Source organism: Hemitrygon akajei, chromosome 1, assembly GCF_048418815.1.
Source record: "Hemitrygon akajei chromosome 1, sHemAka1.3, whole genome shotgun sequence".
Taxonomy (NCBI): Eukaryota; Metazoa; Chordata; class Chondrichthyes; order Myliobatiformes; family Dasyatidae; genus Hemitrygon; species Hemitrygon akajei.
Genome location: NC_133124.1, coordinates 123,952,353 through 123,974,624, shown reverse-complemented (window position 1 = coordinate 123,974,624; position 22,272 = coordinate 123,952,353). Strand labels below are relative to the sequence as shown.

The following is a 22,272-nucleotide window of genomic DNA, read 5'->3' as shown; positions in this document are numbered from 1 at the left end:
CAACCTTCTTAGGAAGTACATTCGACTCTGTGCCTTCCTGCACAAGGCATCTGTGTTGGCAGTCCAGTCTAGCTTCTCGTCTAACTGTACTCCCAGATACTTGTAGGTCTTAACCTGCTCCACACATTCTCCATTAATGATCACTGGCTCCATATGAGGCCTAGATCTCCTAAAGTCCACCACCATCTCCTTGGTCTTGGTGATATTGAGATGCAGGTAGTTTGAGTTGCACCATATCACAAAGTCCTGTATCAGTTTCCTATACTCCTCCTCCTGTCCATTCCTGACACACCCCACTATGGCCGTGTCATCAGCGAACTTCTGCACATGGCAGGACTCTGAGTTATATTGGAAGTCTGATGTGTACAGGGTGAACAGGACCGGAGAGAGTACGGTTCCCTGCGGCGCCCCTGTGCTGCTGACCACCGTGTCAGACCTACAGTCTCCCAACCGCACATACTGAGGTCTATCTGTCAAGTAGTCCACTATCCAATCCACCATGTGAGAGTCTACTCCCATCTCCGTTAGTTTGTGCCTTAAGATCTTGGGCTGGATGGTGTTAAAGGCACTAGAGAAGTCAAGGAATGTAATCCTCACAGCACAACTGACCCCCTCTAAGTGAGAGAGTGATTTGTGCAGCAAATACGTGATAGCATCCTCCACTCCCACCTTCTCCTTATATGCAAACTGAAGAGGATCCTGGGCGTGCCTGGTTTGTGGCCTCAGATTCTGTATTATCAGCCGCTCCATGGTCTTCATCATGTGCGATGTCAAGGCAACAGGTCTGAAGTCATTCAACTCCTTTGGTTGTGGTTTCTTCGGTACCGGGACAATACAGGATGTTTTCCACTGTCTGGGTACTCTTCTCTGCTCCAGGCTCATGTTGAAGATGCGCTGTAGTGGTTCTCCCAGCTCAGTCGCACAGGCCCTCAGAAATCGTGGGGAAACTCCATCCGGTCCAGCCGCCTTGCTGGTACAGATCTTCCTCAGTTGACCTTCCACCTGTATTAAAAATTAAATTAATAAGCAGTGCAAAAACAGTGCGGTAGTGTTCACAGGTTGGTTCATTGTCTGTTCAGAATCTAATGGCGGTGAAGAAGTTGTTCCTAAAACGTTAAGTGTGTGTCTTAAGCTGAGAGTGAGAGGGCCCTAGGATATACTCTCAGTGGCCACTTTATTAGATACAGGAGTGGAACCTGGTGTGATCTTCTGCTGCTGTAGTCTAACCACTTCATGGTTCGATGCATTGTGCCATCAGCAATGCTCTTCTGCACACCACTGTTCTAACATGTGGTTACTTGAATTACTGTCACCTTCCTGTCAACTTGTACGAGTTTAGCCATTTTCCTCTGACCTCTCTCATTAACTATGTATTTTTTTGCCCACAGAACTGCTGCTCATTGGGTGTTTTCTCCATTCTTTGCCTCATTCTCTGTAAACTCTAGAGACTATTGTGTGTGTTAAAGTTTCTGAGATGCATAAAACACCCAATGCAGCACCAACAATCATTCCACGGTCAAAGACGTTTAGATCACATTTCTTCCCCATTCTGGTGTTTGATCTGAACAACAACTTGACCTCTTGACCATGTCTGCATGCTTTTATGCTCTGAGTTGCTGCCACATGATTGGCTGATTAGATATTTGCATTAATAAGCAGGTGTACCTGATAAAGTGGACACTGGGTGTAGATGGTTATATATAAACACAAACAAAGCAAGGATCCTTGTCCAGGTTTCCTCCCATCCATTCCACAATTTATTTGACCCCATCACTACAGTCAGACAGGAGGTACTGTTGCATTAGGACAAGGATTGTTAGGGCGGGAAACAGCTTCTTACCTCTCACTATGAGTCTACTGAGCTCTCTGCCACCGCCTAGGTCTCATCACTTACAAATCACCAGTAACATTATGCTGTTTACTTTTTAACTTGTGTCATAAATGCACCTTCTGCCTATGGTCAATCTTCTGAAATATATTTTATTATTTGTTAATTAATTAGTGGTAATATTACTTTATGTGTTGTGTGTGAGTTATATGTACTGTGTTGTGCGCCTTGGTCTGAACTAACATTGTTTCTTTTGGCAGTGTACATTTATGTGGTAGAGTGAAATTGAAGTTTAGGGAAGTTAAACTGCATGAAAATTAGCAATTCTACACTCGAAACCGACACTGTTTCCTTGTACCCAGTCCAGGTGGTGACTCTTTATCTATGAGCTGAACTGATCCTGCTGGCTTTTCACACCACATTGCTCTTTGTCTCTTTCTATCTCCACCATATTAGCTGATTACAAAGAGAGCTTCAACACCATTGGAAACATAGAAGAAATTGCCTACAATGCCATCTCTTTCACCTGGGACGTGAACGAGGAAGCTAAGGTGAGGAATTTCTTTTTACCAACGTAATGAATGGAGGATTGGATGCCTATCTCCTAGCAACTGCCAGTTCTACAAACCAGATTCCTTCTCCTTCAGTCCTTTACTTTTTCCACCTATCACCTCCTAGCATCTCTCCTCATCCCCTTCCCACCTGCTTGCTTTCCCCTCACCTGGCTTCACCCGTCACCTGCCAGCTTGTGTTCCTTTCACTCCCCTCATCTTTTTATTCAGGCTTGTACCCTGTTCCTTCCCAGTATTCATGAAGGGTCTCAAACCGAAATGTCGACTATTTATTCCTCTCCATAGATGCTGCCTGACCCACTGATTTTCTGCGACATTTTGTATACATTACTCTGGATTTCCAGCATCTGCAAAATTCATGTTTTTTTTCCCTACAAGCCATGTGTGTTACTTCTCCTTATTGACTCAACCCATGTCTTCACCTAGAACCAGTAATTAAATGTAATTATTTTTAAATTTAAAGATACAGCACGGTAACAGGCCCTTTCCAGCCCAACAAGCCCAATTACCCCCATGTGACCAATTAACCCACTAACCTGTACATCTTTGGAATGTGAGAGGAAACCAGAGCACCCAGAGGAAACCCACATGGTCACGGAGAGAACGTGCAAATTCCTTACAGACAGTGGCAGGAATTGAACCCAGGTTGCTGACACTGTAATAGCAGTACACTAACCACCATGCTACCATGCCACCCCTAAAAGGCATACAGAAGCAATTAATTGGTTATTAATCTAGCAACAAGACCCCAAATAAGAATACAAAATCCCTCTGAATGGGTACTTCCTTGGGCTGCCAAAGCTCTGCCTGAGAAATACTGTGTCTATGGACAAATTGTGCTTCAGTAGCATAATGGCAGTGCCTTGGGAGCTATTTGGAAGAAACTGTTGATGCAACTGGATAGGATTGTACAAGTATTTTGACCTACTTTGTGTATTTTGCCAGTATTAGCACGTTGCGATCCCTTTAGAATGTAACTGTAAGCTATCATTGAAGCAGTCAGCTGTAACATGTTCATTCATAAACGGGAAGGCAGTCTGAAACAAATAAAAGTTGAAGGAGAGGCTTGGGAAGGGACCTCCTTATCCTTATTCTTCTTTCAGTTTTAATTTTTGGCAAAAGACAGATAAGGTGTATTGGGAATGTGATTCCATGAAGAGAGTTAGAAGACTATGTATCAGAGAGAAAATAATCACAACCTGGGGTGTTGGCATTACAATATGTCTCTGCTGCTGCTGCCAGAAATATTTTTAAATGACATAACATGCTTTGGTCAGAATAGGCAATATTTTGTTTACAGCTGACACATAACATTTTAATGCTTAGGATTCAAAGTTCAAAGTAAATCTTATTATCAAAGTACATGTATATCATCATATACAACCCTTAGATTCGTTTTTCTGTGGACATACTCAGCAAATCTATAGAATAGTAACTAAAACAAGATCAAGGAAAGATCAACCAGAGTGCAGAAAACAACAGACTGTGCAAATATAAATGAACAGCAATAAATAATGAGAACATGAGATAAAGAGTCCTTAAAGTGAGATCTTTGGTTGTAGGAACATCTCAATGATGGGGTAAGTGAGTGTAGACTGATGGTTGAGGGGTAGTAACTGTTTTTGAACCTGGTGGTGCGAGTTCTGAGACTCTTATACTTTCTACCTGATGGCAACAGTGAGAAGAGAGCATGGCCTGGGTGGTGGGGATCTCTGATGATGGGTCCTGCTTTCCTATGACAGTATTTCATGTAGATATGCTCAATGGTTGGGAGGGCTTTACCCGTGATGTACTGGGATGAATCCACTACCTTTTGTAGGATTGTCTAGTTGGTGTTTCCATACCAGTCAATATGCTCGCCACTACACATCTATAGAAGTTTGTCAAAGTTTTAGACACTGACTCCTAAGGAAGTTTGTGTAGATAATTAGATAGTCTTAGAACATTACAGCACAGAAACAGGCCCTACAGCCCATCTAGTCTATGCCGAACTGTTATTTTGCCTAGTCCCATCAACCCACACCTGGACTATATAGCCCTCCATACCCTTCCCATCTATGTATATACTTATCCAAACCTCTGTAAAATGAGGCAATACAACCCATGTCCACCATTTCCACTGGCTGCTCACTCCACACTCACACCACCCTCTGAGTGAAAAACTTTCACCTCAGGTTCTCTTTAAGCATTTCACTTTTCACTCTTAATCTATGATCTCTAGTTCTAGTCTCACTCAACCTCAGTGGAAAAAGTTCTGCTTGCATTTACCCTTTCTATGCCCCTCATAATTTTGTATACCTCTGTCAAATCTCCCCTCATTCTCCTATTCTCCAGGAATAAAACCCAAACCTATTGAATGTTTCCCTGTAACTCAGGTCCTCAAGTCCCAGTAACATTCTTGTAAATTTTCTCTGTACAGTTTCAGTCTTGTTGATATCTGTAGGCAGGTGAATAGAAATGCACACAGTGCTCCAAATTAGGCCTGATCAAAATCTTATTCAACTTCAATGTAACAATCCAACCCAGTACTCTGATTTATAAAAGCTAATAAGCCAAAAGCTCTTTTTACCTGTGACACCACTTTCAAGGAATTAAGCATCTGTATTCCCAGATCCCTGTGTTATACCACACTCCGCAGTGCCCTGCTGTTCACTGTGTCAGTCCTGCCTTGGTTTGTCCTCCCAAAGTGCACACAGGTCTGTATTAAATTACATCTCAGCCCATTTTTCCAACTGTTCCAGATCCCACTGCAAGCTTCGGTAGCCTTCCTCACTGTCTATTATTCCCCCAATCTTGGTGTCATTTGCAAATTTGCTGATCTAGTTTACCACATTATCATCCAGATCATTGAAATAAATGACAAATAACCCACCGCCAATCCCTGCAGCACGCCTGCAGTCAGAGAGGCAACCATCTGCTACCACTCTCTGGCTTCTCCCAGAGTTAAATGCAGTTTACTACCTCATCCTGAATGCCAAGCAACTGAAACTTCTTGATCAGCCTTCCATGCAGCACTTTGTCAAAAGACCTGCTAAAATGTATGCTAAACATATGTTATTAAGCCTGCTTTTTGTTGCCATGTTCAGTGAACATTCGGACTTTTTGAGGTAGAGTATTGAGTGATCTGGATTACTTTGACCCCTTCCTCATGTACATGAATGCCTAGCCCGTACAAAACATAAATGCAGTCTGTATTTCCATAAAGAGCTAAGATCTGTAGAATCTGCTGGAGCCATGAAAGGAGAGCGTGATTATCTGGATTAGTGGGTTAAATCCTCCAGACTCTGCAGTAGGTCAGGATTTGAAGCTGAATTGGCTTGTAAAATCTCTAAAAGCCCTCAAGTGGCCATGTCCCACTTTGCAGTCATCCAGAGTTGTTGCCTTACTCGAAGAGTTCCCTATTGTCAAGAGCTGTTCTCTTGTGTTTTCTATTCTCGGTTCTCTTCCATTTAGCTCATTAAGGGAAGGGATTGTGTTTTTATAGCGTTGGATAAATGCCATTGACTTAGCATTCCCCTAGTAAATGGATAGGTAGTGGTCTCTCTCTGTTCATATTTAACTTTAGAAAGAAGCAAAAGTAGGTTGCAGCACAACTCCTGAATTTGGAAAACACAGTATATCTGTTCAAAATATGACAAAAAAATTATTTAAACATTTCTATCCAGTCCTTGACATAAGCTTAACTTTTAATCCTTTGCTCTATCTCTGCATACACTTGTTGTCTGCTTGACTGAGACCTACAATTAAATTTGCTATGACATTTCATGTTGCTAGGATACAGTCATAGTTGAACTGGCATGAAAGGTTACTGCAGGAAGAAACTTTGTCAGGTACATACAGTATTATTAGCAAATCTGGCTCTTTCAATCAGCCCTTTCAAATATAATAGTTTCTGACACAGGATGCTATTGCTCAGGCCTGCCAGAAACTGCAGGGATGACTTGCACACTTTAGTTTAGAAAAAGATGGTAGCTACAAAGAGTGTACTTTAGCTGGGGCAGTGCAGTGACCAAGTGACATTGTGACACATCAAAGATGGTTGAATGCTCAAGTCGTGGTCTTTCTTCATGGTTACTAGGATGAGTAACTGACCAGGAGATTGAGTTAATGATGTCCCCCTGCTGAAGGTATACCAAGTGTAGGCAGGATAGTTAAGGCAGTAGAATGCTCCTCCTGTGAGATGTGGGATTGGAGGATACCTAGCGGCCTCCCTGGTGACTACATCTGCAGGAAGTGCACACAACTTCGGCTCCTGATTGACAAGGTCAAGGAACTAGAGATAGAGCTGGATGTGCCTCAGGACCACCTGGGCAGTGAAAACCTCAAAGATGAGACTTTTACTAAGGTGGTCACACCCAGACTGCAGGCTTCAGATAGTAGATGAGTGACCACCAGGAGAAGTAAGGAGAATAAGCAGTTAGAGTAGAGTTCCCCTGTGTCCATTCACCTCAGCAACAAGTATGGCCCTTTGGATACTGCTGGGGGGGAATAACCTGTCAGGTCACAGCTGTAGCAGCACCAAGGCCAGTAGCAGGGAAGGGTAAATTCAGGTAGAGTGATAGTGATAGGTGAGTTGATAGTGAGAGAGAAGGGCAGGAGATTCGGCGGCTGTGAAAGAGATGCCAGGATGGTGTGTTGCCTCCCAGGTGCTAGAGTCAAGGATATCTCAAGAGTGGTTGCAGAGTATTCTCAAGGGGGAAGGTGAGCAGCCAGAGGACATGGTGCACATTGGCACCAATGACATAGGTAGAAAGGGGGAAGAGCTCTTGCACATGAGTTTAGGGAGTTGGGAAAAAGGTTGAAGAGCAGGTCCTCCAAGGTGGAAATCTCTGGATTATTCCCAGTGCCACATGGTAGTCAGGGCAGGAGTACGATGATAGTACAGATGAATGAGAGGCGAGGAACTGTATATAAAAATATATATAATTAAATTATAGTGCAAAAAGAGGAAAAAAAAGTATAGAATGAGGTTGTGTTCAAGGATTCATTGTCCATTCGTAAATCTGATGGCAGAGGGGAAGAAGCTGTTCCTGAAACAATGAATGTGTGTCTTCAGGCTCCTCTTTGATGGCAGCAATGAGAGGAGGACATGTCCTGAGTGATGGGGGTCTTAAGTAGCGGATGGTGCCTTTTTGAGGCATTGCCTTTTGCAAGTGTCCTGAATGCTGGGTAAGCTTGTACCCATGACGGAGATGTCTGAGATTACAACCTTTTGCAACTTTTCCTGAGATCCAATGCAATGGTCCCTCCATACCAGATGGTGATGTAACTAGTTAGAATGTTCTCCATGGTACCGCTGTAGAAATTTACGAGCGTCATTACTAATATACCAAGTCTCCTCAAACTCCTAATGAAGTATAGCCACCGTCGTGCCTTTTTGTAATCGCATCAATATGTTGGGCCCAGGTTAGATCGTCAGGGATGTTGACACCCAGGAACTTCTAACTGCTCACCCTTTCCACTGCTGATCCCTCGATAAGGATTAGTGTGTGTTCCCTCGACTTCCCCTTCCTGAAGTCCACAATCAATTCCTTGGTCTTACTGAAGATGAGTGCAAGGTTGAGTTTGCGATACCACTCAACCAGCTGATCCTGTATGTCTCCTCGTCACCATCTGAAATTCTTCAACCATAGTTGTGTCATCGGTAAATTTATAGATGGTGTTTGAGCTGTGCCTAGCCAAACAGTCATTTGTTTAGAAAGAGTAGAGCCCTGGGCTAAGCATACATCCTTGAGGTGCGCCAAAGTTGATTGTCAGGGAGGAGGTGTTATTTCCGACCTGCACTGACTGTGGTCTCCCAATGGTGGAACTAAAACATAGGAAGGTGCAATCACTCTGGGATTACACTACAGACACCCCCCTCACCCCACCCAATAGCCACCAGGACACTGAGGAACAGATATGCAGGCAGATTAAGGAAAGGTGTAAAAGCAATAGGGTTGTTGACATGGGAGACTTGAACTTTCCTGATACAAATTGGGACCTTCTGAGTGTAAGAGGTTTAGATGGGGCAGAATTTGTCAGGTGCATCCAATATGTACTAAGTCCAGCAAGAGGAGATGTTGTACTGGATTTGTTGTAATGAGCCTGACCAGGTGACCAATGATTCAGTGGGTGTACAGTTCACATCACCTTAAGTTTAAGATGAGGATAAGTATGGGTCTTGTGAGAGAGTATTAATTTGGAGCAGGGCAAATTAAGAGAGCATTAGGCAAGAACTAGGGAGAGTCAAGTAGGATTAGAGGGAACCCCAAGGCATTCTATGCATACATCAAGAGCAAGGGAGAGAGTAGGACCATTCAAGGCTAAAGAGGAGGACACTTGCTTGGGTGCAGAGGATGTGGGTGAGGTCCTTAGTGAGTGCTTTACATCAGTATTTACCAAAGAAAAGGATGCGGAGGACAGGGAGAGTAATGCTGAGGGTATTGATATGCTGGGATATTTTGAGGTAAAGGAGGAAGTATTTTTAGGTCTCTTAAATAGCATTAAGGGGGATAAGTTCCCAGGCCCTGATGGGATATATCCCAGGTTATTGAGAGGGGCAAGAAAAGAGATTGTTGGGGGCTTGATCAATATCTTTGTGTCCTTTCTAGCCACAGGCTGGTGAGTAGCTAATGTTGTTCCATTGTTCAAGAAGGGAACCAGGGATAATCCTGGAAAATATTGACTGCTAAGTCTCATATCAGTGCTAGGTAAGATACTGGAGAGATTTCTTAGTGATAGGATTTATGAGCATTTGGAAAACCATGGCCTAATTAGGGAGAGCCAGCTTGGCTTTATGCAGGGCAAGTCGTGTCTTACTAACTTGATTGAGTTTTTTGATAAGGTGATGAGAGTGATTGATGAAGGATGTTGAAGATGTCTACATGGATTTTAGTAAGGTGTCTGACAGGATCTGTCATGAGAGGCTCATCTAGAAGATTAAGATGTATTGGGTCCATGGGGAATTGGCCACGGCTTGCCCACAGACAGAGGGTGGTGGTGGAGGGGACTTAGTCTAGCTGGAAGTCTATGATAAGTGGTGTTCCACGAGATCTGTACTGAGACCTCTGCAGTTTGTGGTGTATATAAATGACTTGGATGGAAATATATATAAGTGGATTAGTAAATTTGCAAATGGTATGAAAATTGGTGGTGTTGTGGATAGCACAGAAGACTGGCAAAGAATACAGTGGGATTTAGATTGGTTGCAGATATGCGTGGAGAAATGGATGATAGAGTTTATGGACAAGACCCTTACCAGTGTTGTTGAGCAGATGGATCTTGGGTCCCTGTTTATAGCTCCCTGAAAGTGGCGACATGGGTTGATAGGGTGGTTAAGAAGGCACATGGCATGTTTGGCTATATTAGTCGAGTTCAAAAATCAGGAAGTTATCTTGCAGCTTTATAAAACTCTGGTTCTTCCGCATCTGGAGTATTGCATACATTTCTGGTCGCTCCATTATAGGAAGGATGTTGAGGATTTGGAAAGCATGCATAAGAGGTTTACCAGGATGCTGCCTGAACTAGAGGGCATGTGCTGGAACCAGAGGCTGGACAAACTTGAGTTGGTTGCTCTGGAGAGGCAGAGGCTGAGGGGAGATCTGATGGAGGTTTATAAGATTATGAGAGGCATAGATAGGGTAGACAGACAGTATCTTTTCCAGGGGTTGAAATGTCTAATACCAGAGGGCATGTATTTAAGGTGAAAGGGGATAATTTCAAAGGAAATATGAGGGGCCAGGTTTTTTACACAGAGTTGTGGGTGCCTGGAATGAATTGCCTGGGGTGTGGTAGAGGCAGAAACAATAGAGACTTTTCAGAGATTTACATAGGCACATGAATGTGTGGAAACTGGAAGGATATGGATGTGTAGGCAGAAGAGATTGATTTAGTTAATTACTTGATTACTAATTTAATTGGTTTAGCAAAACATTGTAGGGCAAGGGGCCTGTTCCTGTGCTGTTCTATGTTCAATGAAGATGATGAAAGATGATCAGGTCTTAGTCTGGAAAGAATTCTTGGCTTCAGATTAGTTTTATGAACCTAAGTTTCATGCAAGGTTATATAGAGCCTTGACATTTGAATTCTTCCCCTATCTGAATTGTTTTCCTGTTGGCTGAGAACATCCTTTCTACAATTAAGATTCCATACAGCAAGAGATGTACTTTATTCAGACTGCAGGTCAATGGGACTAGGCAGAATAATAGCTTGGCATGGACTAGACTGGCTGAAGGGTCTGTTTCTGTGCTGTAATGCTCTGTGACTCCAAGGAGCGTGTGCAATAAAACCAGTGATATCTGTGAATATTGTGGTATTTTACTGTACTTCTGATACATGTAACAATTATTTTGGGTATGTTTCTCTTGTATAACACAAAGTACCCACCTTTCATGCAAGCAAACTGAATAGAATGTTGCATTCAATTTGATTTAATCTTGATAAAATGTTCAATTCCTGTTTTCACATTTCATTGACAAATAGTTTAAGGATGATTGTTTGGATCGCAAAAAGGCTAAAACGAGGAAATTAGAAATTACTGAAACGGATGATATTAATCATGAGGGATTTAAATTCACGTGGACAAATCAACAGCGTATTCCTGGCATGTATAAAAGATGGATCTAGATCAGTATTTTGAGGATTCCACTTGAGAGCAGGCTAAGTTAGACTTCCTTCTTATTCTGGCTTCTTTTCCCTTCTTTCCCAGTCCTAATGAAGGATATTGGCCCGAAACATCGACTCTTTACTCCTTATTTTTCCTTAGATGCTGCCTCACCTGCTGAATTCCTCCAGCATTTTGTGTGTGTTATTTAGATTTAGTACTGTATTTTAAGGAAGAGTTAATTAATAACTACAAGAGTTTCTGCAGATGCTGGAAATCCAGAGTAGCACACCAAAATGCTGGAGGAACTAAGCAGGTCAGGCTGCATCAATGGAAAGGAATAAACAGTCGACATTTCAGCCGAGACACCTCATCAGGATTAAGTCCCAATGAAGGGTCTTGGCCTGAAACCTTAACTGTTAACCACAGATGCTGCCTGGCGTGCTGAGTTCCTCCAGAGTTAATTAATAAACATTGTGAAAGGGCCCCTTGGACAAAGTGACCATAATGTTGAATTTTACATTAATTTTGAGAACATGCTTCAATCTGAAATGAGGGTTTTCAGTCTACAGAAAAGAAACAATGAAGCAATATAGGGCAGGTTGGCTGATTTTCAGCAAACATAGTCTCCTTCAAGGCACAAAAATGTGACAGGAAAAGTGATGCAACCATGGATTATGGGAGAAAATAAAGAGACCTGAAAAGCTGACTGGAAAAACAGCAGGCCTGATCATTGGGAGTGTTATAAAATTCAACAAAAGTTGATCATGAATTAAATTTAAGCAGACTTGTAAAGCTGCCAGGAAAAACCTGTGTGGCTTGAAAATTGGGAGTGTTCTAGAATTCAACAATGTTTGGTCATGAATTAAATTGAGAGTCTTATAATTCTGCCAGGAAAGAAGAAACAAGAGGCCTGGAATTAGGGGTGTTCAAGAATTCAGCAAAGGTTGAGCAGGAAATAGAGTACGAGAGTAAACAAGAGAGACACATAAAAAGTGCCTCTATCAGAATGTAAAAAGCTAAGATTAGAAAGACAATCCTTTACAGGCAAGAGAATTTATAAAGGGGAATAAGGAAGTGGCAAAGGAATTAATGACATTGCATTTTTCTACATGGAAAACATCAGGTCCAAAAAAATGAGGAAATAAAATAAATAATATTAGTAAATAAATACTTGTTTGGTTGCCAGATGGAATATGATGTAGGGAAGTGTATGGTCATTCATTTCGGTAGAAAGAGTAAAGGGTTAAGCTATTTTCTAAATAGGGAGCAAATACAGAAATCAGAGGTACAAAAGGACTTCGGAGTCCTGAAGCTGGATTCCTTAAAGGTTAACTTGCAGCTTGAAACATAGAAACATAGAAAATAGGTGCAGGAGGAGGCCATTCGGCCCTTCGAGCCTGCACCGCCATTCAGTATGATCATGGCTGATCATCCAACTCAGAACCCTATACCTGCTTTCTCTCCATAACCCCCTGATCCCTTTAGCCACAAGGGCCATATCTAACTTCCTCTTAAATATAGCCAATGAACCGGACACAACTGTTTCCTGTGGCAGAGAATTCCACAGATTCACCACTCTCTCTGTGAAGAAGTTTTTCCTCATCTCGGTCCTAAAAGGCTTCCCCTTTATCCTTAAACTGTGACCCCTCGTTCTGGACTTCCCCAACATCGGAAGCAATCGTCCTGCATCTAGCCTGTCCAATCCCTTTAGAATTTTATACGTTTCAATAAGATCCCCCCTCAATCTTCTAAATTCCAGTGAGTATAAGCCTAGTCAATCCAGTCTTTCTTCATATGAAAGTCCTGCCATCCCAGGAATCAATCTGGTGAACCTTCTCTGTACTCCCTCTATGGCAAGAATGTCTTTCCTCAGATTAGGGGACCAAAACTGCACACAATATTCTAGGTGCGGTCTCACCAAGGCCTTGTACAACTGCAGTAGAACCTCCCTGCTCCTGTACTCAAATCCTTTTGCTATGAATGCCAACATACCATTTGCCTTTTTCACCACCTGCTGTACCTGCATGCCCACCTTCAATGACTGGTGTACAATGACACCCAGGTCTCGTTGCATCTCCCCTTTTCCTAATCGGCCACCGTTCAGATAATAATCTGTTTTCCTGTTCTTGCAACCAAAGTGGATAACCTCACACTTATCCACATTAAATTGCATCTGCCATGAATTTGCCCACTCACCTAACCTATCCAAGTCACCCTGCATTCTCTTAGCATCCTCCTCACAGCTAACACCACCGCCCAGCTTCGTGTCATCCGCAAACTTGGAGATGCTGCATTTAATTCCCTCTTCTAAATCATTAATATATATTGTAAACAACTGGGGTCCTAGCACTGAGCATTGCGGTACCCCATTAGTCACTGCCTGCCATTCTGAAAAGGTCCCGTTTACTCCCACTCTTTGCTTCCTGTCTGCCAACCAATTCTCTATCCACATCAATACCATACCCCCAATACCATGTGCTTTAAATTTGCACACTAATCTCCTGTGTGGGACCTTGTCAAAAGCCTTTTGAAAATCTAAATATACCACATCCACTGGCTCTCCCCTATCTACTCTACTAGTTACAACTTCAAAAAATTCTATAAGATTCGTCAGACATGATTTTCCTTTGAGTTGGTGGAAAGAAAGGCAAATGCAATGTTAACATTCATTTTGAGAGGACTAGAGTATAAAAACAAGAATGTAATGCTGAGGTTTTATAAGGCATTGGTCAAGCCGCACTTGGAGTATTATGAGCGGTTTTGGGTCCCTTATCTAAGAAAGGATGTGCCTGTACTCTCAGGAGTTTAGAAGAATGACGGAGGATCTCGTTGAATCCTATCGAATATCGAAAGGCCTGGATAGAGTGGACATTAAGAGGATATTTCCAATAGTTGGGGGAGACGTTGACCAGAGAGCACAGCCTTGGAATAGAAGGAAGACCCTCCCTCCCTCCATCCACACCCCCCGCCCCTTCTTCTGGCCTTTCAAGCCATGCCATTTAACTCTAGCTTAACCATGCGAGAATTACAATGACCAATTAACTTAATAACCAGTAAATTGTGGAGTATGGGAAGAAGCCCAGGTATTCCATGGGGAGGACATACAGATTTCTTACAGATGACGTCAAAATTGAACTCCAAACTCCAATCTCTTGAGCTATAAATAGCACTGCACTATCCACTACTCTACCACAGAGCCTTTAGAACAGAGGTGAGGAGGAATTTCTTTCACCAGAGAGTGGAGAATCTGTGAAATTCATTGCCACAGATGGGAGTAGAAGCCAAGTCATTGGGTGTATTTAAAGCAGAGGTTGATCGGTTCTTGATTAGTAAGGGCATCAAAGGTTATAGAGAGAAGGCAAGTTGAGAGGGATAATACGTCAGCCATAATTGAATGGCGGAACAGACAAAACAGAGATAGATGTAGTAAAATGTGAGGCTATGCACTTCCATAGAGGAGAGAGGGTTTTTTTTTAAACACAGGGATTTGGCCATGTTTTTAAAAAATCACTAACCTAAGAGATGAACAATCAGGCTTTTACAAGAGTAGATCATTAACTGATCAAATAGCCACACTATGCATCATAGTCGAGCAGTCACTTGAGTGGAATTCTCAGTACGTCAACTTTGTTGATTATGAAAAAGCGTTCGACAGTGTAGACAGAAAGACCCCATGGCACTGCAGAGTACCTGGGAAGATGGCCGGACTGAACAAAAATTCATATGAGGGAATGTAATTAACCATGGCATACAGCTGACCAGCAGCTTTCATGTGAAGGCCAGAGTCGGATAAAGGCGCCCGATGTTCCCTTTCCTGTTCATTCTGGCCACACACTGGATCATGAAAATATCTACATCACAGAAAAGGAATGGGATCCAGTGGACCCAATAGAAACAACTGTATGAGCTGGACTTCGTTCTTCTATCCTATACTCACGAACAGATGAGAGAGAAAAAAAGAACAGAGCTGGCAACCAAAATTGGCCGTAACATCCACAAAGGGAAAACTAAAGTTCTCAAGGTCAACTCCACCTGCGTCGAGCCAGTCACTCTCGATGAAAGTCCAGCTGAGGAGGTAGAAGCCTTCACCTACCTGGTCATCGACAGACAGGGCAACACCAAGCAGATGACAAGGCAAGAATCAGCAAAGCTAGGGCAGCCTTTATCCAGCTCAAGAACGTCTGGTGCTTCAAGGAGCTATCACAGTGCACCAAGATCAGGCTTTTCCACTCCGGCTTCAAGTCAGTTCTTCTGTATGGGGCAGAGTCTTGGACGACAGCAAAGACTATCATCAGGAAAGTTCAGACCTTTATTAATTGCTATCTGAGGAAAATCCTCCAGATCTACTGCCCAGACACCAATCTATAGCAGAGAACACAACATAACTATTCAGCCCCCCCTTTAAAATGACACACAAATTCATCACTGGCACAGTCAATTGGTTTTAGAAGTCACATAATTAGTTTAATGGAAATCTGTTTTTTGAGACCTGTGTACAGTCAAGGTGTTTCAATTGATTGTAGTAAAATACACCTGTATCTGCAAGGTCTGACTGCTGATGAGTCAATATCCTGGCAATATCCATGAAGACAAAAAGAACACTCCAAGCAACTCCACAAAGAGGTTATGAAAAGCACAAGTCAGGAGATGGATACAAGGAAATTTCCAAGTCACTGAATATCGCTTGGAGTGCAGTTAAGTCAATCATCAAGAAATGGAAAGAATATGGCACAGCTGTAAATCTGCCTAGAGCAGGCCATCCTCAAAAACTGAATGACCGTGTGAGAAGGGGACTAGTGAGGGAGGCCACCAAGAGACCTGTGACAACTCTGGAGGAGTTACAAGCTTCAGTGGCTGAGATGTAAAGACTGTGCATACAGCAACTGTTGCCTAGGTGATTCACCAGTCGCAGCTTTATAGGAGAGTGGCAAAGAGAAAGCCACTGTTGAGAAAAAAGTTCACATGAAATCTCAGCTAAAGTTTGCCAGAAGGCATGTGAGAGATTCTGAAGTCAGCTGGAAGAAGCTTCTATAGTCTGATGAAACCAAAATTGAGCTTTTTGGCTGTCAGACTTAACACTATGTTTGGCATAAGCCAAACACTGTACATGATCAAAAACACACCATCCCCACTGTGAAGCATGACGGTGACTGCATCATGCTGTGGGGATGCTTCACTGCAGCAGGTGCTGGAAGGCTTGTGAAGGTAGGGTGTAAAATGAATGCAGCAAAGTTCAGGGAAATCCTGGAGGAAAACCTGATGCAGTCTGCAAAAGAACTGCAACTTGGGAGACGATTTGTTTTCCAGCAAGACAATGACCCCAAGCATAAAGCCAAAGCTACACAGGAATGGCTTAAAAACAACAAAGTTAATGTCCTGAAATGGCCAAGTCAGTGTCCAGACCTCAATCCAATTGAGAATTTGAGGCTGGACTTGAAAAGGGCTGTTCACTCACAATCCCCATGCAATCTGACAGAGCTCGAGCAGTTTTGTAAAGAAGAATGGGGAAAAATTGCATTGCCCAGATGTGCAAAGCTGATAGAGACCTGTGCACACAGACTCTAGGCTATAATTGCTGTCAGAGGTGCTTCTACTAAATACTGACTTGAAGGGGGTGAATACTTATGATGCTATATTTATATATATGTGTATGTACATGTATGTATGTGTGTACATGTATATACACATACACACCCACTATACCATGTGCCCATGATGGATCTGACTGAGTTTGCAACTTTCTACAGCTCTTGCCAATCCTCTGCAATGGCCCCTCCATGCCAGATGATGATGCAACCAGTTAGAACATTCTCCACGGTATATCTGTAGGAATTTGCAAAAGTCTTTTGGTGACCTACCAAGTCTCCCCAAACTCCTAATGAAATATATTTGCTTTAGCCTTCTTTGTAATTGCATCAATATGTTGGGCCCAGGATACAGTAGATCTTCAAAGTTTTGAGTATTCCAAAAATGAAGAAATACTCAAATGGTAAAATAGTACGATCGTGGCTGACAAGGGAAGTCAAACCTAATGTAAAAACAATGGAGAGGGCATACGATAAAGCAAAAATAGTGGGAATGTAGAGGATTGGGAAGATTTTAAAACCTACAGAGAGCAACTAAAAGAATCACTAGAAGGGAAAAGATGAAATATGAAAGCAAACTAGCAAACAATATCAAAGTGGATGAGAGTGGATATAGGACTGCTAGAAAATGAGGCAGGAGAAATAATAATGGTGGACAAGGAAATGTCAGATGACTAAATGAGTGTTTTGCATCAGTCTTCAATGTGGAAGACTGTAGCAGTGTGCCAGATGTTGAAGGGTGCGAGGGAAGAGAAGTGAGTGCAGTTACTATTACAAGGGAGAAGGTGCTCAAAAACTTTGAAAGATCTAGGGGTACGTAAGTCACCGGACCAGATGAACTGCACCCTGAAAGAGGGAGTGGTAGAGAATGAGGCAGCATTAGCAATAATCTTTCAAAAATCATTAGACTCTGGCATGGTACCAAAGGACTGGAAAATTGCAACTGTCACTCCACTCTTTAAGAAAGGAGGAAGGCAGAAGAAAGGAAATTATAGACCAGTTAGCCTAACCTCAGTGGTTAGGGAAATGTTGGAGTCAATTGTTAAGGATGTGGTTATGGAGTACTTGGTGACACAGGACAAGATAGGGCATCAGCATGGTTTCCTTAAAGGAGAATCTTGCTTGACAAACCTGTTGAAATTCTTTGAGGAGATTACAACTATGATAGATAAAGGGGATGCAGTGGATGTTGTATATTTGGATTTTCAGAAGGCCTTTGATAAGGTGCCACTCGTGAGGCTGCTTACCAAGTAAAGAACCCATGGTATTACAGGAAATTTACTAACATGGTTAGAGCATTGGCTGATTGGTAGGAGGCAGCAAATGAGAATAAAAGGATCCTTGTCTGGTTGGCTGCCAGTGACTAGTGGTTTTTCACAGGGGTCGGTGTTGGAACCGCTTCTTTTTATGCTGTTTATCAGTGATTTAGATGAAGGAATAGATGGCTTTGTTGCCAAGTTTGCAGATGATACGAAGATTGGTGGAGGGGCAGGTAGTATTGAGGAAACATGTAGGCTCAAGAAGGACTTAGGCAGATTAGGACAATGGCAAATGAAATACAATGTTGGAAAATGCATGCTCATGCACTTTGATAGTAGAAATAAATGTACAAATTATTTTCTAAACAGGGAGAAAATCCGAAAGTCTGAGATGCAAAGGGACTTGTGAGTCCTTGTGCAGAACACCCCAAAGGTTAACTTGCAGGTTGAATCTATGGTAAGGAAGGCAAATGCAATGTTAGATTCATTTCAAGAGGTCTAGAGTAAAAGAGCAAGGATGTGATGCTGAGGCTTTATAAGGCACTGGTCAGGCCTCACCTTGACTATTGTGAACAGTTTTGGGCTCCTCATCTAAGAAACAATGTGCTGGCACTGGAGAGAGTCCAAAGGTGGTTCACAAGGATGATTCTGGGAATGAAAGGGTCATCATATAAGGAACGTTTGATGGCTCTGGGTTTGTACTCGCTGGAATTCAGAAGGATGAAGGGGGATCTCATTGAAACCTTTTGAATGTTGAAAGGCCTAGATGTAGTAGATGTGGAAAGAATGCTTCCCATGGTGGGGGAGTCTAGGACAAGAAGGCACAACCTGAGGAAAGGAGGATGTCCATTTAAAACAGAGGTGTGGAGAAATTTCTTTAGCCAGAGGGAGGTGAATTTGTGAAATTTATTACCACAGGCAGCTGTGGAGGCCAGGTTGTAGGGTATATTTAAGACAGAGATTGATAGGTTCTTGATTGGACGCAGCATCAAAAGTTATGGGGAGAAGGCCGGGGAGTAGGGTATAGGAGGGGATAAAAAGATCAGCCATGATTGAATGACGGAGCAGACTCGATGGGCCAAATTCTGCTCCTATGTTCTTTCGTTAACACCCAGGAACCTGACACTGCTCACACTTTCCACTGCTAATCCCTCAATGAAGCCTGATATGCGTTTCCTCAAATTCCCCTTCCTGAAATCCACAATCAATTCCTTAGACTTACCGACGTTGAATGCAAGGTTGTTGTTTCAACACCACTCAACCAATCTTACCCCTGTGTGTCTCCTTGACACTATATGAAATTCTGCCACTGGCATATTTATCAATGGTGTTGGAACTGGGCTAAGCACATATCCTTGAGGTGCACCAGTGTTGATTGTTAGCGAGGAAGAGATGTTATTCCCGATCCACACTGAGTGTGGTCTCTCAATGAGGAAATCAAGGATCCAGTTGCAGAGGGAGGTACAGTGGCCCAGATTTTGGAACTTATTGATTAGTACTGGGGGTATGATGGTGTTGAATGCTGAGCTGTAATCAATAAACAGCTTTTTATTTTGAAGGGTGAGAAATTGGGAACGATTCAATAGGATCAGAGTGTCTTCATATATAAATCACTGAAAACAAAATAAGGTGCAGCAAGAAATTGGGAAGGTAAATGGTATGTTGACCTTTCGAGCTGGAGGATTAAATACAAAAATAAAGCTGATTGTCTGTAATTATATACGGCTTTAGTGAGATTACACCTGGAGCATTGTCTGCAGTTTTGGTCTCTTTTCCAAAGGAAGGTTATGCTTGCTTTTAAGGAGTGCAGTACAAGCTCATCAGCTTGTTGTCTGGGATGGTGGAACCAGCGGCTTGTGGGACAAGACTGAGAAGCCTTGGCCTTGATTCTTGAGAAGTTGGAAGGATTGAACCAGCAAAGCAGCTTGGACAAAGGCTGGTGGCGCCTCACACCCCGAGTCAGTGAGTTGTTCTAGAATCAGAGTTCTGCGCGGGCAAGAGAAACAAGGTGTGATAACCTCCTGGCTTCAAGGATCAGTGAGATCAAAGTTTGAGGTGTTTGGTGATTGGCGCTTCCTGGGGTTGATGCCAAGGATCGAGGCCTGAGGGTCAAGTTGGAAGTCTGGAAGTTGTGTCCTGTTGGCTAGAGCACCAGGGGTACGAATCTCTGCAAATCCACCGGAGGCTGGAGTGTGAAGAAGTCAAGCCTGTCTTGGGGTTAGAGGACTGTGTACGTATGGGGGGGGGGGGGGGGGGTGGAAGGTGCTGATTCTGATTTTGATTCTTATCCAGGCAGACATTGGTGGAAAAAGGCACTTTGTATACTGACCTTCATCATTTAGGATATTGACTATTGGAGTTGGGACATTATGTTTAAGTTGTTGGTGAAGTTGCACTTTGAGTATTGTGAATAGCTTTGGTCACCCTGTTACAGGAGAGATGTGGTTAAACTGGAAAGAGTGCCAGGACTAAAGGGCTTGAGTTATAGGGAGAGATTGACCAGGCTGGGTCTTTATTCCTTGGAATGTAGGAGAATGAGGAAAGACTTATGGAAATGTTGAAAATTATGAGGCACAAAGGTAAGGTGGATAGTAATAGTCTTTTCCTCGGAGTAGAGGAGATGGAAACAAGGAGGCGTAGATTTAGGGGTGAAGGGAAGGATTTAAAGGGTCCTTTTCCCTGCAGAGGGTGGTGAGTATATGGAACGAGCTGCCAGAAAACGTTACTGAAAATTATAGGATTCAGAAATAGAGAGGTAAAAGAGGGCATGAGATCTTTGAGCAGATTTCTCACGGGCCTGTCTGACATGTTCCCACTCCTCTCACCTTTTCATCAGATCAGTGGATTGAAAATGCTGAAGATGGTCAGCAGGGCAGGGAGAAGGAGAAAGAGTTACTGGACTAGGTGATGCTTAGTCTCCCTCGCAGCCCGTACACGGCCCAAGTACCAATCCCATAATCACACTTGTTTATTACAGGGTCAGTAAAGGTCCCCTAGCCACCCCCATAACCCTCCTGTAAGGTAGAATAGACCGGGGCTGCAAAACCTTCAGCCCCAGCCTCCACACACTGGCCTGATAGCCTTTGACAACAACATGCTATTGGTTCTGCGCGCCTCATTATAGGAATGATGTGGAAGCTTTAGAGAGGGTGCAGAGGAGATTTCCCAGGATGCTGCCTGGTTTAGAAGGCATGTCTTATCAGGATCATTTGAGTGAGCTAGGGTTTTTCTCTCTGGAGCAAAGGAGAATGAGGTGACTTGATAGAAGTGTACAAGATGATAAGCTGCAGAGATTGAGTAGATAGCCAGAGACGGAAATGGTTTAATACAAGGGACATAATTTGAAGGTGATTGGAGGAAAGTATAGGGGATCTTAACGGTAATTTTTTTTCTTGCTTCACATGGGAAAATTCAATTCTCACTATATCAACAATATCTTTTTACATTATCATTTACTAGAGATGAAAGTCAAACACAACATCAGGTTTTGCCAGGTGCAATAACAGCTCTTTGCGATGTGTAAGATATACAGGTGATCTTAGTTCCACAACATTAAAACTCAGTGATAAGCTTCGCCCAATATCTGGCCACATCCTGCAAAAGTACACTGACAAGACACAGCTATTTCCCATTCAATAAAACAAGGTCATAAAATAACATCACAGTCAGTTGGCAAACACACAGGACTCCACTATTAAAACCAAACAGGACTGGCTTGGTTGGAGAAAACATAATGTTCTCTTTGTATTCCGCGTGTTCAAATGCTTTCATACAGGGGTCCTGGCAATTAAGCCACAGAACGATAGGACATTACAGGCCCTTTGGTCTGCAATATTGTGCTCCCCTTTTAACCTACTCTAAGATCAATCTAACCTTTTCTTCCTACATAGCCCCTCCATTTTTTATCATCCATGTGCCTGTTCAAGATTCTCTTAAGTGTCCCAAATGTTTCTGCCTCTACCATTACCCCTGGCAGTGCATTAAATGCACCTACCGCTCTGTTTATTCAAAAAACTACCTCTGACTTTACACCCCTATACTTACCAACAATCACCTTAATATTATGCCCTCTCATATTAGCCATTTCAGCCCTGAGAAATAATCCCTGGCTATCCACTCGATCTATGCCTGTTATCATCTTATTTATACATCTTTATTAAGTCACCTCTCATCCTCCTCTCCAAAGTGAAAAGCCCTAGCTCAATCAACATCCTGGTAAATCTCCTCTACCTTCTCTCTAAAGCTTCTAGGTCATTCCTTTAATGGGACGACCAGAACACAACACTCCAAGTGTGATCTAACCAGAGTTTTACAGAGCTGCAACTTTACTTCATGGTTCCTGAACTTAATTCCCTCGACTAATGAAAGCCATCACACCAATGCCTTCCTAACCATCCTATCAACGCGTGCGGCAACTTTGAGTGATCTATGGACGTGGTCC

The 22,272-nt window shown here is 42.8% G+C and overlaps 1 protein-coding gene across 3 annotated transcripts in view; it reads left to right on the top strand.

The window, feature by feature from the left end:
• The window catches only part of LOC140730624 (grainyhead-like protein 2 homolog), a 148,607-nt gene that overhangs the window by 102,845 nt on the left and 23,490 nt on the right, over window positions 1–22,272 (top strand). For all 3 annotated transcript variants that reach the window (XM_073051355.1, XM_073051349.1, XM_073051341.1), the window contains one exon: window positions 2,285–2,379. In XM_073051355.1, the coding sequence (XP_072907456.1) occupies window positions 2,285–2,379 (95 nt within the window). The remainder of the gene's footprint in view (window positions 1–2,284; window positions 2,380–22,272) is intronic.